The 16,413-nt window shown below is 45.9% G+C and overlaps 1 protein-coding gene across 2 annotated transcripts in view; it reads left to right on the forward strand.

Annotated features, from left to right (window-relative positions):
- Stat4 (signal transducer and activator of transcription 4) overlaps nucleotides 1-16,413 on the forward strand; it is a 78,705-nt gene that overhangs the window by 59,289 nt on the left and 3,003 nt on the right. For both annotated transcript variants that reach the window (XM_050159371.1, XM_050159372.1), the window contains exons 14-21: nucleotides 545-589; nucleotides 8,637-8,720; nucleotides 10,326-10,424; nucleotides 12,274-12,409; nucleotides 13,815-13,864; nucleotides 14,117-14,211; nucleotides 14,699-14,835; nucleotides 15,024-15,215. In XM_050159371.1, coding sequence (XP_050015328.1) covers nucleotides 545-589; nucleotides 8,637-8,720; nucleotides 10,326-10,424; nucleotides 12,274-12,409; nucleotides 13,815-13,864; nucleotides 14,117-14,211; nucleotides 14,699-14,835; nucleotides 15,024-15,215 — 838 coding nt within the window. The remainder of the gene's footprint in view (nucleotides 1-544; nucleotides 590-8,636; nucleotides 8,721-10,325; nucleotides 10,425-12,273; nucleotides 12,410-13,814; nucleotides 13,865-14,116; nucleotides 14,212-14,698; nucleotides 14,836-15,023; nucleotides 15,216-16,413) is intronic.

Consider the following 16,413-nt stretch of genomic DNA (forward strand, 5'->3'; position numbering starts at 1 on the left):
TTTGGAGCCTGTCCTGGAACTAGCTCTCGTAGACCAGGCTGGTCTCGAACTCACAGAGATCCACCTGCCTCTGCCTCCCGAGTGCTGGGATTAAAGGTGTGCGCCACCACCGCCCGGCTTCTCTCTAATAGTTCTTAGATTTCCAAAGGCCCTATTGCCCTTCTTGCCACCGGCTGTTCATCTGGTTGATTAACACTTAGCCAACATCCGCCTGTATATGGGATGCCACCACCCCAGCCCGAAGGGTCCGCTTTCCAAAACACAAGACTGGTTAGCGGAAAGACATCTGCACAGACATTCGTATGATGAGGTGGGGTTTCATTTGGGTTCCTGTACTAGCTCTTCTTGGATCTAGGTAGAGATGTGGGCTTTCAGTGAGCAAGAGAGCAAGAGTTATTGCTTGCTCTCTCTCTCTCTCTCTCTCTCTCTCTCTCTCTCTCACGGAACTACGGCTGTGAACGCGCTGACTATAGAGGGTGTGGCCAGCTTGGTACCCAGCTGATAAAGATCCTCCATCTAAACTCTGCCGTTTTCTTTCACACAGCAACCGAAGGAAATGAAGTCCAGCGCTGGAAGTAAAGGAAATGAGGTAGGAAATAGGAACTCTTGGGGAGTTTTTCTGGCAAACAGTCCTATAACAGCATGTCCCCGACGCTCTTAAACTGTTTCATTTTATATCTATCTTTCCCTTACGTTTCCCTGATTATAGACATAAAGCTTGATCATTGCAGATAATATGGGGATTCTTGGAGGCTAAAATTAAAATAACACATCGTTCCACCCTGCAGAAAAAACATTAGCCTTCTGGGTCCACCAGTCTAATCTTCTATGCCTCAAAAGTATATCAGCTGGGCGGTGGTGGTGGCACACGCCGTTAATCCCAGCACTTTGGAAGCCAAGGCAAGAAGATCTTTGAGTTGGAGACCAGCCTGGTCTACAGAGTGAGTTCCAGGACAGCCAGGGCTACACAGAGAAACCCTGTCTCGAAAACAAACAAACTATGGCCCAGGCATTGTTTCATCACCTTTTGATTGACATGGCCACACACGGTGAACAGCTCGCCGTTTGGAGGACACGGTTTAAATTGCTTCACTGTATTTTATATCCGTGTCACCATTTCTTTAATTAGCCTTCCGTCACGGCACACTATCTTCAAAGCCTTTGTTTCCCCCCAGATGTGAAGCAGGTGTCAAAAATCATGCCCCGTCTCATGAAAACCGTAGCTGAAAAGTAATTCTTCCATTGCGTAGCATCAATTCCTTGGGCCTGTAAAGTTCACATTTCACCAAGTGAACTGGACGAACATTCCAGCCAACAGACTGGACGAGTCCTGGCCGTGAGGGCCATCTTTTACTTTGACCTGGAAAATTCGGCATTATATTTTTTTTATCTTCATGTTTGAATATGGAAAAGCTAAGTCCAGGTCCACATTCCTAACGGTGACTGACCACTGTCACCTTTGGAATAATACGACGGAGAAATATTTCATTTATTTCCTCTTTATTTCCTGAGAGGAGATGACACCTGACACACCCTGCCCAGAGATGCTTCTGAGGTGACCCCAAGCCCTCGGTGCAGCTGCCCAGCTATTAAGAGTCTGACGGTCCAGTTTTTTTTATAAGCTATCTTTTTTTATTTATTTATTTATTTATTTATTTATTTACTTATTTATTATGTATACAATATTCTTTCTGTGTGTATGCCTGAAGGCCAGAAGAGGGCGCCAGACCTCTTTACAGATGGTTGTGAGCCACCATGTGGTTGCTGGGAATTGAACTCAGGACCTTTGGAAGAGCAGGCAATGCTCTTAACCACTGAGCCATCTCCAGCCCCTGACGGTCCAGTTTGTACAGATCCACTCACTGGGCTGTTAAATCACAGCTGTTAGGACAGAGACATCTGAATCCTCCGGGAAAAGCTGTAGAAACCCCGCACCGCGTGGCGGTCTATCCCGCGCCCCAGGCCTGACATCCACACATATCCCTCTATGAGCTTTTCACCTTCTCTGTTGTCCCTTAGAAATCGCCACAGACCATGGCCCCTCAAGGACAGACACAAGCAGCCTTTCCTCCCAGTGACCCGCAGGGCCAGAGCCTTTGAGTTTGAGGGCTCAAGCAAAACAAATAAGTTAGGGGAAATCCCGCCCTCCCCAAATCCTGCCCCCCACCAAGGGTTTTCTAAGTTCCCTGAACTGCTGTTACCCAGCTCGGTGGAATTTTGAACAGAGTTGTGATATTTCATTCAGCGTGGCGTCCCTGAATGCTGTTATCTGCGAATCTGAACAAACCAAACACAATTATTCTGTGCTTTTCGTAAGCAAAACAGATCCAATGGGAATACCTCTAAGTCGCTCAACTCCTGCGGAACATTGTCATCTTTACCAACATGAAATCAAATATCTGTACTGGAATTTCCTTAGAGACATCCTCCTCTATAGAAGACGCAAGCACTGTCTTATTAGTCGTGTCTACTTATATTGCTGTGAATTTATGTCCTCTTGTTTTCCAGTTGATAACAGAATCATAGAGAGCTATTCAATGACTTTGTTTCTTATTTTCTAAGTTTGCTAAATCAGGGCCACTGTTTGAGATAGTCCTCGAGCTCCCCCTACTGACAGCCTCTTGGTATGACGCCAAGAACAAGTCACAGGCTCCACTGTGTGCTCAAGAAACAGTTGACGGCCAGGAAAGATGACCCAGCCCAGGGGGGTTGGGTCAGTAAGTAGACGTGACCAAAGGAACGGGAGGGAAAGTACAATAGCAGGCAGGAGGTGGTGTTCATAGAGCCACAGGGCCAGCAATCGCAGTGGCACGTTTTAGGAAGACAGGAAGCGAGGATCCCGTGACCTCATTCTCGAGCTTCAGAGGTTGCCATTGCTTATCCAGGAACACCTGCAGCAAGTGTGCATACCCTGCCGAGAACTGGTTTAACAGTTCCTCCTGGTGAACACTGCGAGCTGGGTATCCGGGCTAACGCTGTTAGGTGGATAGCATACGCCTTCCAGTTAGGGGAGCTAGCGTTTGCACAGGCCGTTAAAGACGGGGACCAACATTAAACCCTGGTAGTCTGCTCATCCTTCTCGGGTGCATCTTCCTGGGATCCTAACAGTCTCTGGGAGGGTGAAGGACCTCCTCCTTCTACCCCACTTCACACATCGCCGGCTAGCTAGTTCAGAAACAGGAGCTATCAGCAGAGGAGGCTCCTTGCCAAGACTGGAAGGAAATTAGCGGAACACTTCCTTAGGAAATGCCCATAACTTTAATTTGCTGGGCTCCCCTTTGCCTCCATGCTAGGCCTCTGGGGAATTTGGAAACAGTCTTCGTTGGGGCTCCACTTCTCACGGGAGGGATGACTTGGGCAAGTTACTTCCTCTCAATTTCCTTTTCTCCAGATATGGTTAATGTTATCCTACACTTCTTTTGACATGACCCAGTTAGGAGGATGTGAGAGTTAGTTATGGGTGGCAATGGGCCGCGGTCGGCCGTGGTTCTTAGAGATCAGGACTCCGTGCCGTCTGCTCTACGGAGAGCCAGGGTTCCGTGTATGGGGAACTCGCATGCAGTTGACTTGAAACAACTGTAGATCCTTGTTCTTCTCTGCCCACCCACGTGTCACATCCTTAGCCGGAGACTTGCCCTTCTCTGCCCACCCACGTGTCACATCCTTAGCCGGAGACAGGCCCTCTTTCATGGGATGCAGGGCACACCCCCATCTGTGTCTGCAAGCAATAACCCTAAGTAAATAAATAAAATAATTCTCGTCATCTCTCAAGTGACCAGACTCTGAAGTTAGCTCTCTATCCCGTGAAATAAGCATTCCCCGGAAATGACCTTTCTCCCAGGTCCTTACAGAAGAGAGGCGGAGCCTCTTCACTTATCCCCGCCCTCTCTGAGTGCAGCAGCTTCCGTTCAGTATCCTCATCGTACTTACCTGCTGAGAAAGCTTTCATTCACACGAGTCTGTGTCTGTGGGCTCTCCTGTGATTGTCCCGTTAGCGCTCCGCTCATGGGCTGTCCTGTGATTGTCCCATTAGCGCTCCGCTCATGGGATCTCCCGTGATTGTCCCATTAGCGCTCCACTCATGGGCTGTCCTGTGATTGTCCTGTTACCGCTCCGCTCATGGGCTCTCCCATGAATGTAGTTAATGCTCTCCGCGCATTTTTTGCTGGCCTCCAAGCCAGTTCTTAGTTTTCTTTTTGTTTTTAAGATAGATAAATATTTTGTGATAAATAAATATTTGTTAAAAGGATTGTCTCCCTAAGTACTGCAGTTCTGCCTGTGCCGTTCTGTAGGCGCTAGCTTATTAAACAAGCAAAGACCTGGAGTTGGGGTGCACACCTGTAGTCTCAATACTCCAAAGCAGAAAGGGGGAAGGGCAGAAGACTTCAGGGTCTTACTTCCTCGGCTCACGGCCCCTTTGGAAGCCAGCCTAGGCCACAGGGCACCCATCTCAAGCAATCAGACAAGCAAACACAAAGGAACAAACAGTCTGGGTTTCCAGGATGCGCTACTGGACAGTCGGCAGCGAAAGCAGTAAGGACAGACTGAGGGATCAAACCCCAGGACCGTGAAACTGCCTAGTGTCTGGCTTGGACTGCATTGAGAAAACAATGAAGGCTTTGATTGATGGCCGTGGAAGAGTTGGAAATTAATGCTGCATCGCTCTGCCAGGCTTTTTATTCAGTCCTGTGCATTGAATATTGGCCTCATTGCCATATTTTAATGTCGATGTGCGTCCTAACGGAACAGGGGATTTCAAGTGAACAACATAAATCGGTTAGAATGACCAAGAAGCGTTCTTGCCATCCAGATTTAAAAAAAAAAAAAAAAACAAAACCCTAAAGCGTGAAATTTTCCTCAAAGTTAATGGACAACTCTGGCGGTCGTTGCTCTGGTTGTAGAAGCTTGCTTTCTTCTACTCTCTTTTTTAAAATTAAAATACAATAAAGCCATTGCCCCTCTCCCTCCTACCCCTCCACGTCCCTAGCACTGCTGCCTCCCAAATATGTGTGTGTGTGTGTGTGTGTGTGTGTGTGTGTGTGTGTATTCCAGGATCTACATTTGGATGCTGAACACGTGTGTCACAACTCTTAAAAAGAGGAGGAAAATACCCATGATGAGCTATTACATGCATGCTTATGGATATGAATTGAGCTACCTACCAAAATGGGTGGGCGGGCTGGGAGGCAGGGCTTTTCCTGCTCCTCCAAGTGTAAACAGCGCTGCGGTGCTGAATTAATTAATCAGTTAAATTAGGTGACGGCTGTATGTCAAAGTAGGAGGCTAGGCCATATTGTAACAGTTTGTTAACTTGGTTTATGGTTATGAAATATTTGAACATGCTAGTATTGGGCTTTCAATTGCCTGCTTGAAGGAGGCCTCTCAAGTAATTTGCACATGCTTATCTAACATTGAACTGGATTAAAAAATAAATGAAGACCACCCCTTTGCGAACATCCAATGAAAATTTAGGTTCCCCAGTCATCCTGTGGGTGTGTTTGTACAGCGTAAGCATCTTTCCTCATCATTAGGGAGGTTTTTCTCTTCTTTACAACTTGGGGTAGTTTGGTGTCCTAATAGTAGCCAGGTCCTCGGACTTTACGCTCAACCAAAAGGACGGCAATAGACTTCTGTGCTGTGTGGGGAAGGGAAATGGGCTAGTTGTTACGTTCACCCGCTAGGAATACTGCAAGCGGTTGTTCAAGGGATTTGCAAACGGTATTTACCACACACGGTTTTCTGTTAACCTTCTGCAAAATGCCACAGTGTGCTCTTTTCACTACATCCGGGCAATCAAGCCTGAGACGACCTTCCAGCCCGAGGAAGAGAGGCCGTTTTCCCTCGGTGCTTTCTTCGGATGAACACATCCTACCTTTAACGTGATCCGCGGCACCTACGTTCTCTCACGGGATTCTTATTCGCATCATGTTTGGCTAATGTTCTATCTTAAAATGAATGCAGAGGGCTCAGAATTGCTGCTGACCCTTGGAGCTATTCCTCCACTTCTCCCAGGGTGGCCCTGTCCTCTGATCTCGCCTGGCTTTTGAAGTTTAGACAAGTCCGTTTCTCTTGCTTGCTCCCAGACTTGTTTTATGAACGATGTGAGCTTTCTCTCACAAAAAAAAAAAAAAAAAAAAAAAAAAAAAAAAAAAAAAAAAAAAAAAAAAAAAAAAAAACTGGCCACATCCCTTTTGAGGCTAAATGAAATGTTCACGGGCCACACCAAGAATAATTGCTTCCCAAATTCTACCTGTAGTTCTTGTTAAAACGCCTGAGCTGGACACCCCATTTTTCTAATAGGCTTCTAACGATGGCAATTCTGCTGGTTGTAGGCATAGTCAAGTACTGTAGGGTGCTGTCAGAGGGAAAAAAAATGGCAATTTCTCTCCCAGTCAATCCAACCTAAACCCCTCTCTTGAATTCATTGTTGAGCTGTGAATATAATTCTTATTTCTTGCATTTTTAAATTTTTCCTATGAAATACCTAAATTGTTTCTGAGTACAGGATTAAGTTATGACTTTTTATGGGGAGTATAGATACATGTAAATTTCCCTCTACTTTCATAATATTGTACAAATTAATTACAATTATATAAAATGTAACGTCTGAGTCTAGCCGCTAAGATTGCATTCCCGTTCGAACGGCTTCCGGTTCCCTTGAGTCTTTACTTAGCTCATTTAAGGACCTGTCACTCATGCAGCCCCAAACTTTCCGTCAGAACGAGAAGATCCCTCACTTACAGTCCAACATGGCGATCGGAGTGTTTCTCTTTTCCTTTTCTTCAATGGCTAGCTGTATCCCCCAACCTCATATTAGTGAAGGTTTTTGTTAGTTAAAAATACAGTTTTCATCTGGTTTGGGCTGTCATATCTCCCTCCCATTCTACCTGTTCACCTTCCAATTCTGTTGTATAATTACTTGGTTTGTTTGGTTTGATGGTTTGATTTTCTATTTTCTATGTTAAAGTTCTTTTGATTTCTCTGCTAGGGATCTCTTCCCCGTTTTTCTGGCTAGGTCTATGTCCTCCTCTTTCTTAGCTATTGCTTTTGATTTTATTAGAGGAATTATTGAAACCGTTTTCAGAAAGAAGGTTTGTAGGAACCAGCTTCCGGAGGCTTTTGGTGGGCACACTTGACTGCTAATTTGGATAGGCATAGACTACTGTACTAGAAATAACTTTATTCATAATTTTAAAAAATGGTATTCTAGTTGTTTTATGTTCTGATTCTGTTTTTTAAAACAATGTATTTGTTTGTATTTTATGGGCATGAGTGCTTTGCCTGCATGTATGTCTGTGTGAGGGCGTCAGACCTTAGAGTGATAGACAGTTGTTAGCTGCCACGTGGGTGTTGAGACTTGAACCCAAGTCCTCTGGAAGCGCAGTTGGTGCTCTTAACCATTGTGGTACTTCATACCTGTACTCCTGACCCTTAGACTTTCCATTTACTCTCTGGCTTCTGGAAATTTACAGTGTCAGGGGTTGGTGTGACTTTTTGTCCTATCCGCTGTGACTGGCATCCTTGGACCCTTTTTACGGTTGCTTAGCACTGAGCAGTGGCAATATCCACTCGTTACAATGGGGTCATTTGTCATTTAATTGTTGGGCAAACTGAGCCTGGCATGCAGTCTTTACTTTTTTACAAAATGGTTTGCTTTTTGCATTTTCTTCAGAGGTTTGGTTGGCTTGGAGTTTTTTTGTTTGTTTGTTTCACACCTGTATTCCATGTAAGAGATTGTGTCAAATGTCTAATGATCATTACTGTGGCGTGTCACCACTGACCACAGAACCCACTTAGAAGCCCTCTGTGTACATCCAGTCTGCAGAATCAAGGATGAATTCTTAGGAGCTGGCTGTTTCTTGGGGAGCAGCTCCTGGAAGGTAATAACTGTGAGCTTGCCTTTGGTCTGGTCCACGTCCGTGTGTATTTCCTGATGTCAAGCGCAGACAGGGAGTAGACTTCAGCCCAGGCTCGCAGAGAGTCTTCCTCCCTCCACTTGGCAGTGCCCCACTGACCACACGTTGTCTTCTCCCCAGAATGCAAAGTCTTCTAATTCCACCGACTCATCTGCTCTGAAGAGAAAAGCTCTTTTCGCTTGGGCAGGCCAAGGGATGGTGTAGACATCCCTGCATGGGCTGGGGGCTCTTTGGCCTTTAGGGCCCCCTTTTCAACCTCAGAGCAGTTAGGGGCTTCGAACCTCTTCCAACTTTTCCACACTTTCCTGCCTCTCACTGGGAATCTAAATGACAATTTAGTTTTACTGAAATCTTATTTAAGTTTCTAAAGCAAAGCAAAGCAAAGCAAATGTCTGTATCTCGCATGCCGTCTTTAACCAGAGCTGATATCTTTGCCAATCAACTCATAACGAGATTATAAGTCTTTCTATAGACCCATAAATGGGTGGCTTATTAGGATAAGGAATAACTTAGCATTTCAACTACTGAAAATATACCAGAGTTTTAAAATTCACGTTTTGGAAACTCAAAGTCACGGTTTGTGGGAAAGAAGATTTCTTTAACTTTACCTTATTTTAAAACAATAATACCGATTTTTTATGACATTTACTTTGTTAATTTTCATATCTCTACCAGAAAAAGCTGCCTTTGTAAGGAAAGAAATCCTTTGTTTCCCCACAGGGCTGCCACATGGTGACGGAGGAGTTACACTCCATAGCCTTTGAGACCCAGATATGCCTATATGGCCTCACCATTGACTTGGAGGTAAGTGTCTCAAGAAACCTCTCCTCACTAGTAAGTTCCACAGCCACCAGTCAGCATTTATAGTGGAAGCTCAATCATGCTAGGCTGTTGTTTGTCCTTCACGTATTATTTAGAAAAACACTGTCAAATATCCACTAAAAAGTTAAGATGCCATTCTGGTTAAATAAAAAAAATGATTTAAAAAAAAAAGTCATGATTAGTCAATAAAGGTGGAATAATTTGTTATCCACATTTTTATTATTTTCTGAATTATGAATATTCAATGGAAAGCATACAGAGAAATAACCATACAGAAAAATAACAATTTGACTGGGTCATATTGTGATTCATTTTCAAAAATGTGAGCTATGTATTAAAATCTCTTGGAAAGTTCTCTGCTGTGGTGAGCAGAGGAAAGTGGTAGGGATGTTGATGGAAATGTCATTTTATGATCATCTAACAGTCTCTGTTGAACTCTAAGAATAAAGAAGCCTTTAGAGGGTTAAACTGAATGCATTGAATATGAACTCTTTAAAGTCACGGCACCATGAGTTGCGTGTCCACCATTGCCTGTACACAATTCCTAGCCCATGCTAGAGCCCCCATATGTGTTGGGATAGACAAGCCAGAGTAGCCATTAGCACTCCATTCCAGGTAGTTTGAGTGTGTTGTTTTAGATTCTGCCTTTTCCTCTTGGTCTGAAGCATTCAAATGTGTGTAAAATTCTCCACATCTTTCCCCTAAGCCTCTACAAGCTGCCTGGTTCCTCAGCTCCTGGGTATTTTACTAGTCACAGGAATTTTGTGTTTATTAGGGAGGGACAGCTGTTCCGAGATTAGCCTCCCAGGCTAGTCTGTGAAAGCCTGTCTACTTGGTACCACAGAAAACCGGATTGACAGGCTGGAGAGATGGCTCAGAGGTTAAGAGCACTGACTGCTCTTCCAGAGGTCCTGAGTTCAATTCCCAGTAACCACCTGGTGGCTCACGACCATCTGTAATGTGTTCCGGTGCCCTCTTCTGGCCTGCAGTGCAGGCATACCTGCAGAATGCTGTATACATAATAAATAAACAAATATAAATAAACAAAAAAGGAAGAAAAAAGAAAACCGTGTTGATGATAGTACTAACTGTTCTTTAGAAGCAGGTGGGACAGCTCCAACTCCCATGGTGCACCTTTCTGGCTTTAAACAAAACTCCTACTTCCAGTTTGGACCTGGATTAGGCACCAGGTCATGATCGGATCATAGAGGCTCATTCCCAAAGTAACTTTCAGATCAAATTCTTTAGCACAGCTTAAAAGGATGGCAATGACTAAATCTTCACCAAAACCATTTGGGTTGTGTTTGGGGCGTTGTGGCACGAGGAAGCACCGTCATTTCTCAATGTCAGGGAAGATAGTGCGGAAACTGCCTGCTTGCTAGTGTCGGGCGCTCAGAAAGGGTTCCTATTCCTTTTCTTCCTGCATTCCAGCTTGTGTGTGCTCAGAAGTTCTTCATATGGCGCCTGGGTACCAGGATGGGAAGGAGGGGCTGTTAACTTAAAATGGCCTTCTAGAAGAGAAGACCAGGAGTAGCAGCAATGCAAGTTTGGACTACCTGTAATAACTTCTTTTATTTTTCTAACTAGACCAGCTCGTTACCTGTGGTGATGATTTCTAACGTCAGCCAGCTGCCCAATGCGTGGGCATCCATCATCTGGTACAACGTGTCGACCAACGACTGCCAGGTAAGGTCCCTATCCCTGTCTCTCCGCTTCTCATCCTGTTTAACCTTTCCTCTCAACTGTGTGTGAGCCCTATTAGGCCATGCTTAAGGAGTCCTGCTCGAACTGAGCAGGGGAGCAGGAGAATCCGAGCCCTTGAAGGACTCAGGCAGGAAGACTGTGGTCTGAGGCCAATCAGAGTCAAACCCGGGCTACATAGCAAGATCCTGCCTCCTAATGAATGATACTAACAAAGGGGAGGAGGTCGGGTGTTCTTACAGACTTGTACTCCGAGAGCTCTGGCTATTTCTGAACTCTGACCAGTCCCAAGACTGTGGATTCGAAGGCTGTCCTGGTTCTACCGGGAAACATCTGGCTCCAGAATTGTCTAACTGCTGTTGGAATTTGCTATCTGACTACCTTAACCTCTGGGTACCTTCCCTTGGTCTCTTCTAGAAATTAGTTTCCAAATAAGTAGCCAGGATATCCGTCAATCTTGCCTGAGCTCTGACGGAACAAATGTTGTTAGGTATAGATTTGAACCTTGCTCGGTTTAGGCTGGACTTTAGTGCCATCTGGTGGTTCTTTGAGGCACTTGCCCAAAATGGATTTTAGTCACGGTTTTAATGAAAACCAGGGAATTGAAAAAAAAAATTATTTCACACTCCCTCTTGCTCTGTTCTTAAGACGGAGAAAACAAAACTCCAGACTGTGTGTTGTGTTGCCAAGCGTGTAGTTCCAGAAGAAGCAGTTCAAATAAAACCTTCCTTCTTTATTCAAACCCGTTTCTGCTAGAAGACTTCTTTCCCCTAGGTGACTGTGTAAGACATGGTCACTAAATAGGGAAGCTTTCAGTGCCTTTTCCCTTTAATGCAATATTCCTAAAAGGGAACCATGCAGAAAACAGCTCAGTCCTATTCACCCTCATCCCCAGATGCCCGGGCATCTGAGACAGAGATGCTTAGCCGCATCACCCTCATCCCCACCCTCATCCCCACCCTCACCCCCAGATGCCCAGGCATCTGAAGCAGACCAACTGCAAAGAAGGAGCTGCCGGGGGCTAAGATCCCTCTTGGGTCAAAGAATCCACCGGCCAATTCTCTGGTCTTTAAGGCCAAGAATAACCGTTGGCACTATATGACTCTTTCCTTTAAGAGCTACGTGTCTGCTCATCTCTTCCTACTACGGGGCATGGGAGGAAAGTAGGGTGCCTCCGTCCTCCAGCTTCAGGGCAGCACCACACTTTGTCCTTAGCAACATCAGCTAGGAAGCCACAGAGGCCGCCATACGCACCCTTTCCAGAACAACTAAGCTCCAGTGTGATGATCTGGACACCAAGGTCACAGCCTCCTCATGAAGCCAAACCGAGCAGCCAAGGCTGACTTATTAACTCAGTCTCCCTTCAGACTCCGAGCTCTATGCCTTCATTAGCCTGTCCTCCATGGCCATCCTCCAATGCCCTTCTCAAAGAGAGAATAGTGTCCCCCCAAACCCTACCACTTTCCTCGTCTTCTTCCCGTCTTGTGACCTTTGCTGGATGCGGTGCCCTCTTTCATGATGAGCTAATTGAACATGTCTATAGGGAATAGCATTTCAGGGAAGGCTATCTGTATGGTTACAACTACCTGTATAAGCTGATTGCTGGTTGAGTTGGTCGTTCTGAGAAGGTTGGGAGATGGCAAGTGATTCCATCAGCAAAGATGGATCCCCAAGTTGTATTATCTTAAGGAACACAGGCACGGAAAAGCTCACTCTTAACAATCTGTGTTGTTGACTTCGCTTGACCCCCGACTTTAAATCAGGGCAGCGATGTACTCAATGGTGGTGTTCCCCCATGCAACTAACGGATGTCGTCACCGTGACTCTATTTCAGAACTTGGTTTTCTTCAATAAACCTCCGTCTGTCACGCTGAGTCAACTCCTGGAAGTGATGAGCTGGCAGTTTTCATCCTATGTTGGCCGTGGCCTTAATTCAGACCAGCTCAACATGCTGGCGGAGAAGCTCACAGGTGAGGGCAGACGGGCACCGGAGGGTTTGCTTGCAAGCAGTCACGCTAGTATCGCTGAGAGTTCCGGCGATTGTCACGCTTTATTGAATGCCTACTGGATGTCGTCAGGGACAGGCCCAAGTGTTTTTTCTCCTTTTAATCCTCGCAGTGTTCCTAGGGGCTAACGGTATTTATTGTACTGATTTGAGGAGGCTGGGGCTCAGAGGTCGCAGCCTCGCTCCGCAGCTAGGAGGCAGCAGCGCCCCGCTGTGAGCCCGGGCAGAGCTCCTCTGCAGCCAGGCCTTCCATTCACCCTCTGGTTCTCAGGAGTCCTTAGGCCACTTCCTCTGAATAGGCTGTGAAGCATTCGCATTGCCATTAACTAACTAGAACTGGCTGGGCCGAGTGCAGGAAATGGAACAGAAACTCAAAGACACCAAGAATGACCAAATCCCTCACATGACGGAAGCTTCTGTGTCTAGACCGTACAGATGTCATCAGCAGCCCTTCCTGTACTAACTGCAGTCAGAGCTTTGCCCAGATTTCTTATGGACACCTGAATTTTGATAAGCAAGAGCCCTCAGCACCAGGGAGAGCTCACATTGAGTCTGGATGTGTTTCCAGTTAAACTAGTACCAAGCTTTGATCTGCACAGAATCCGGGGCAGCAGAATGGCTAGTAGGATGCTGGCTTGCTTGCCACACACACCCATTGGCTCATCAGTTGGCATTCAGATACATCTGGTCTTTTGGACAATTTAAACACTTACCAAATACAATTTTTTTATCTTGAATTCATAAACAGCAGTGGTAGATATTGGCAAATTTTTGTCAATGAGGAGCTAATGCTTTTAAGTATATTAGTCCGTTACTACAAATAGTATAGATTAGCGTAGATTGCAACCGCAGTCTTAGGCTCTTCAGCAAATTATCCACAGGAATGGAGTTTTCTTAGAATTTAGATAGTATTAATAGTGTTCTAGATGGAAATAGTTGTTGGCTGCTTGTTACCTATGATTTCCAAGACCATTGCTTTCACTTTAGCGGGCAAGTCACCACCCTTAGGCTGCTTCTAATGTCCTCAGTCAGTGTCCCGCTTTCCCAGCAGCCCCTTGTGCTCCACTGTCCTTCCTCCCTGGGGTGGCTTCCCTGGGGTCGCCCTCTGCCAGTTTATCCCCCATTCCTGGAGAGTCCTAAAGCTGTCATAGGCTCCTCCCTCACGACGCTGTTAGATACTGAACCTCTCAGGCACCGGGATTGCACTCACCGGGATTGCACTCCCGTTTATCTTACGTATGTACGTCTCCGTTCCAAGTCCTTGTGAAATGCTTACGATGAAGGAGAGGGAGAAACTAGGCCAGGCACAGAACAGAAAGTCCCACTCTTGTTAAATTTTTCTGTTTTTTTTTTACCCCCTTTCGTTTTAGTCCAGTCTAACTACAGCGATGGTCACCTCAGCTGGGCCAAGTTCTGCAAGGTACAAACCGGGGTGGGGGGTGTCGCTTAGGAAGCTCTTTGTCTTGGCGCTGCTGGCTGCGGCTCGGTGCCATTGCCGATGCTTTGGAGGGGTTCCCGGATGAGGGTGACCACAACAGAAGGTCCTGCTCTGCTCACAAAGTGAGGGTGGGTTCTATCGGGGTGCGGCTCTGCTCACAAAGTGAGGGTGGGTTCTATCGGGGTGCGGCTTAAGTCGCCGGCCTTGTCCATGCTTGCGCCTCCTTCCTGACAGGAACATTTGCCTGGCAAACCGTTTACCTTCTGGACCTGGTTGGAAGCAATATTGGACCTGATTAAAAAGCACATTCTCCCCCTGTGGATTGATGGGTGAGTTCACGGGCTCTGTTTTTCTTAGGAGTCCTTTTTTTTCTGCTTTAATTATCTTGTTTCCATGCTGGGCAAGTGGTGGCGCACGCCTTTAATCCCAGCATTCAGGAGGCAGAGGCAGGCGGATCTCTGTGAGTTCGAGGCCAGCCTGGTCTACAAGAGCTAGTTCCGGGACAGGCTCTAAAGCTACAGCGAAAACGTGTCTCAAAAGAAAATTAATTAATTAATTAATTAATTATTTTCTAGTTTCTTCTTTAAAGTGTGTTTAGGGGGGAAAAACACAATTGTGGTTTCTTCAGAGAGTAACCCATAATAATACATTGTGGCTCTATACTACATGCATGTATTGTATAATATGCATGTGTCGTGTAATGCTATCAGAGTTGGGTACAGTTGCTTGTGTTAGGCCTGTTCTCGATGAAGGCAATCAGTGGAGAAGTAACGACAATCAGATGAGACCATGCCTTGCCCCTTGCTCTAATTTTAGGTACGTCATGGGCTTTGTAAGCAAAGAGAAGGAACGGCTTCTGCTCAAGGATAAAATGCCCGGGACATTCTTGTTAAGGTTCAGTGAGAGCCATCTTGGAGGGATCACCTTCACCTGGGTGGACCACTCTGAAAACGGTACGTTGTGGCATTCCCTCGCTGGCTTGAATAGAAAATGGCCCGCTTACCTGTGAATTCTGAAAGCCCGTGTTGCACGCTTTATCGCTGATGGGACTCCAGAAGGCCATACCTTTTAGCTATGGAGATAATGCGGGCCGAGGAATGACCACGGAGAACCTGAATATCCCGGTTTCTGTGCTTTTCAGGAGAAGTGAGGTTCCACTCTGTGGAACCCTACAACAAAGGGCGGCTGTCAGCTCTGCCCTTCGCTGACATCCTGCGAGACTACAAGGTCATCATGGCCGAAAACATCCCCGAGAACCCTCTCAAGTACCTCTACCCTGACATTCCCAAAGACAAAGCCTTCGGCAAACACTACAGCTCCCAGCCTTGTGAAGGTCTGTGTTTACTTTTCTCATGAGATTTTGGGAAATGATGTCATAACAGAGAAACATGAAGGAAGTTCCTCTTTTTTATTATTTTGATGTTGTAATGTCCCAGGTCCAATGGGGGTAATGAATTGCCATGTCCGTGGTTCGTAGAGTAACCTTCATGGCTACAACAGACTTCACCACGGCCAAACCAGCTCTTTGTAGAGCCTGGAGTTCATCCCCCTTAAAACAGGAGTGAAGCACTGGTCATAAAAACTCAGAGAGAAAAATTGGGGTTTAGCCTGAACATCCGAAAAGCAAAACAGCCAGCCACTGGCTCTTACCTCGACCTCAGTCCAAAATGGCAATCCTGCCTCCAGGAATCTCAGAATGAGAATGACTGAGAGCTGTCTCCTCCTGTTTTATATTCCTCTCTAGTGCTGGGATTAAAGGCACGCTTGACCTGGTTTCTATGGCAAACCAGTATGACCACTGGCATTAAAAGTGTGTGTTATTGCGACCTGGTCTGTAAGACTAGCCAGTGTTGCTGTTTTGCTCTCTGAACTTCAGGGAAGCTTTAATTATTAAAATAAAAATGTAACGCCACTCCACGGGAGTGCTGATGGCTGCATGCCTGTGGCTCAGGGAAGGGAGCCGATGGCTGCAAAGCTTTCGGGAAAATGCAGCAGTCCGTAGTCCTGCATTTTGCAAAGAAACTTTGAGAGTGAAGAGTTAAGTTTTTCACTCTACCGTGATATCTCTCTCTCTCTCTCTCTCTCTCTCTCTATATATATATGTGTGTGTGTGTGTGTGTGCGTGTGTGTGTAAGAGAGAGAGAGGCTAGGGATGGAACTCAGGCTCTGATGAATGCTGGGCAAATAATCCAGCTCTGAATCATACACCCCATCCGGCCTCACTCTCATCCTTACTTGGAGTGTTTATTCTTTATGGAAGAAGAGACATGGGGCTCCCTGCTTCATTCTCCTGCCTAGCCAGACTCTCCTATGTGTCCTAAAGCTCTAGAAGAGCAACTATCCCAACAGACATTCAACGATATTGAATACATAAAGAAAATCATAAAATTAGCTGTCTGGGGTAAGGGGCTCCCCGTTCTCTCTCATGAATGCACAGTTGGCCTCTCTATTCCTAGTTTCCACATCTTATTCAGCCCACCAGACACCAAAAAGAGGTTTTCGAGATTGCAACAGCCTTGAAGATGTAGACC

The sequence above is a fragment of the Alexandromys fortis genome, unplaced genomic scaffold (genome assembly GCF_014885135.2).
Source record: "Alexandromys fortis isolate MF-2015 unplaced genomic scaffold, M_Fortis_MF-2015_v1.1 scaffold_65, whole genome shotgun sequence".
NCBI lineage: Eukaryota > Metazoa > Chordata > Mammalia > Rodentia > Cricetidae > Alexandromys > Alexandromys fortis.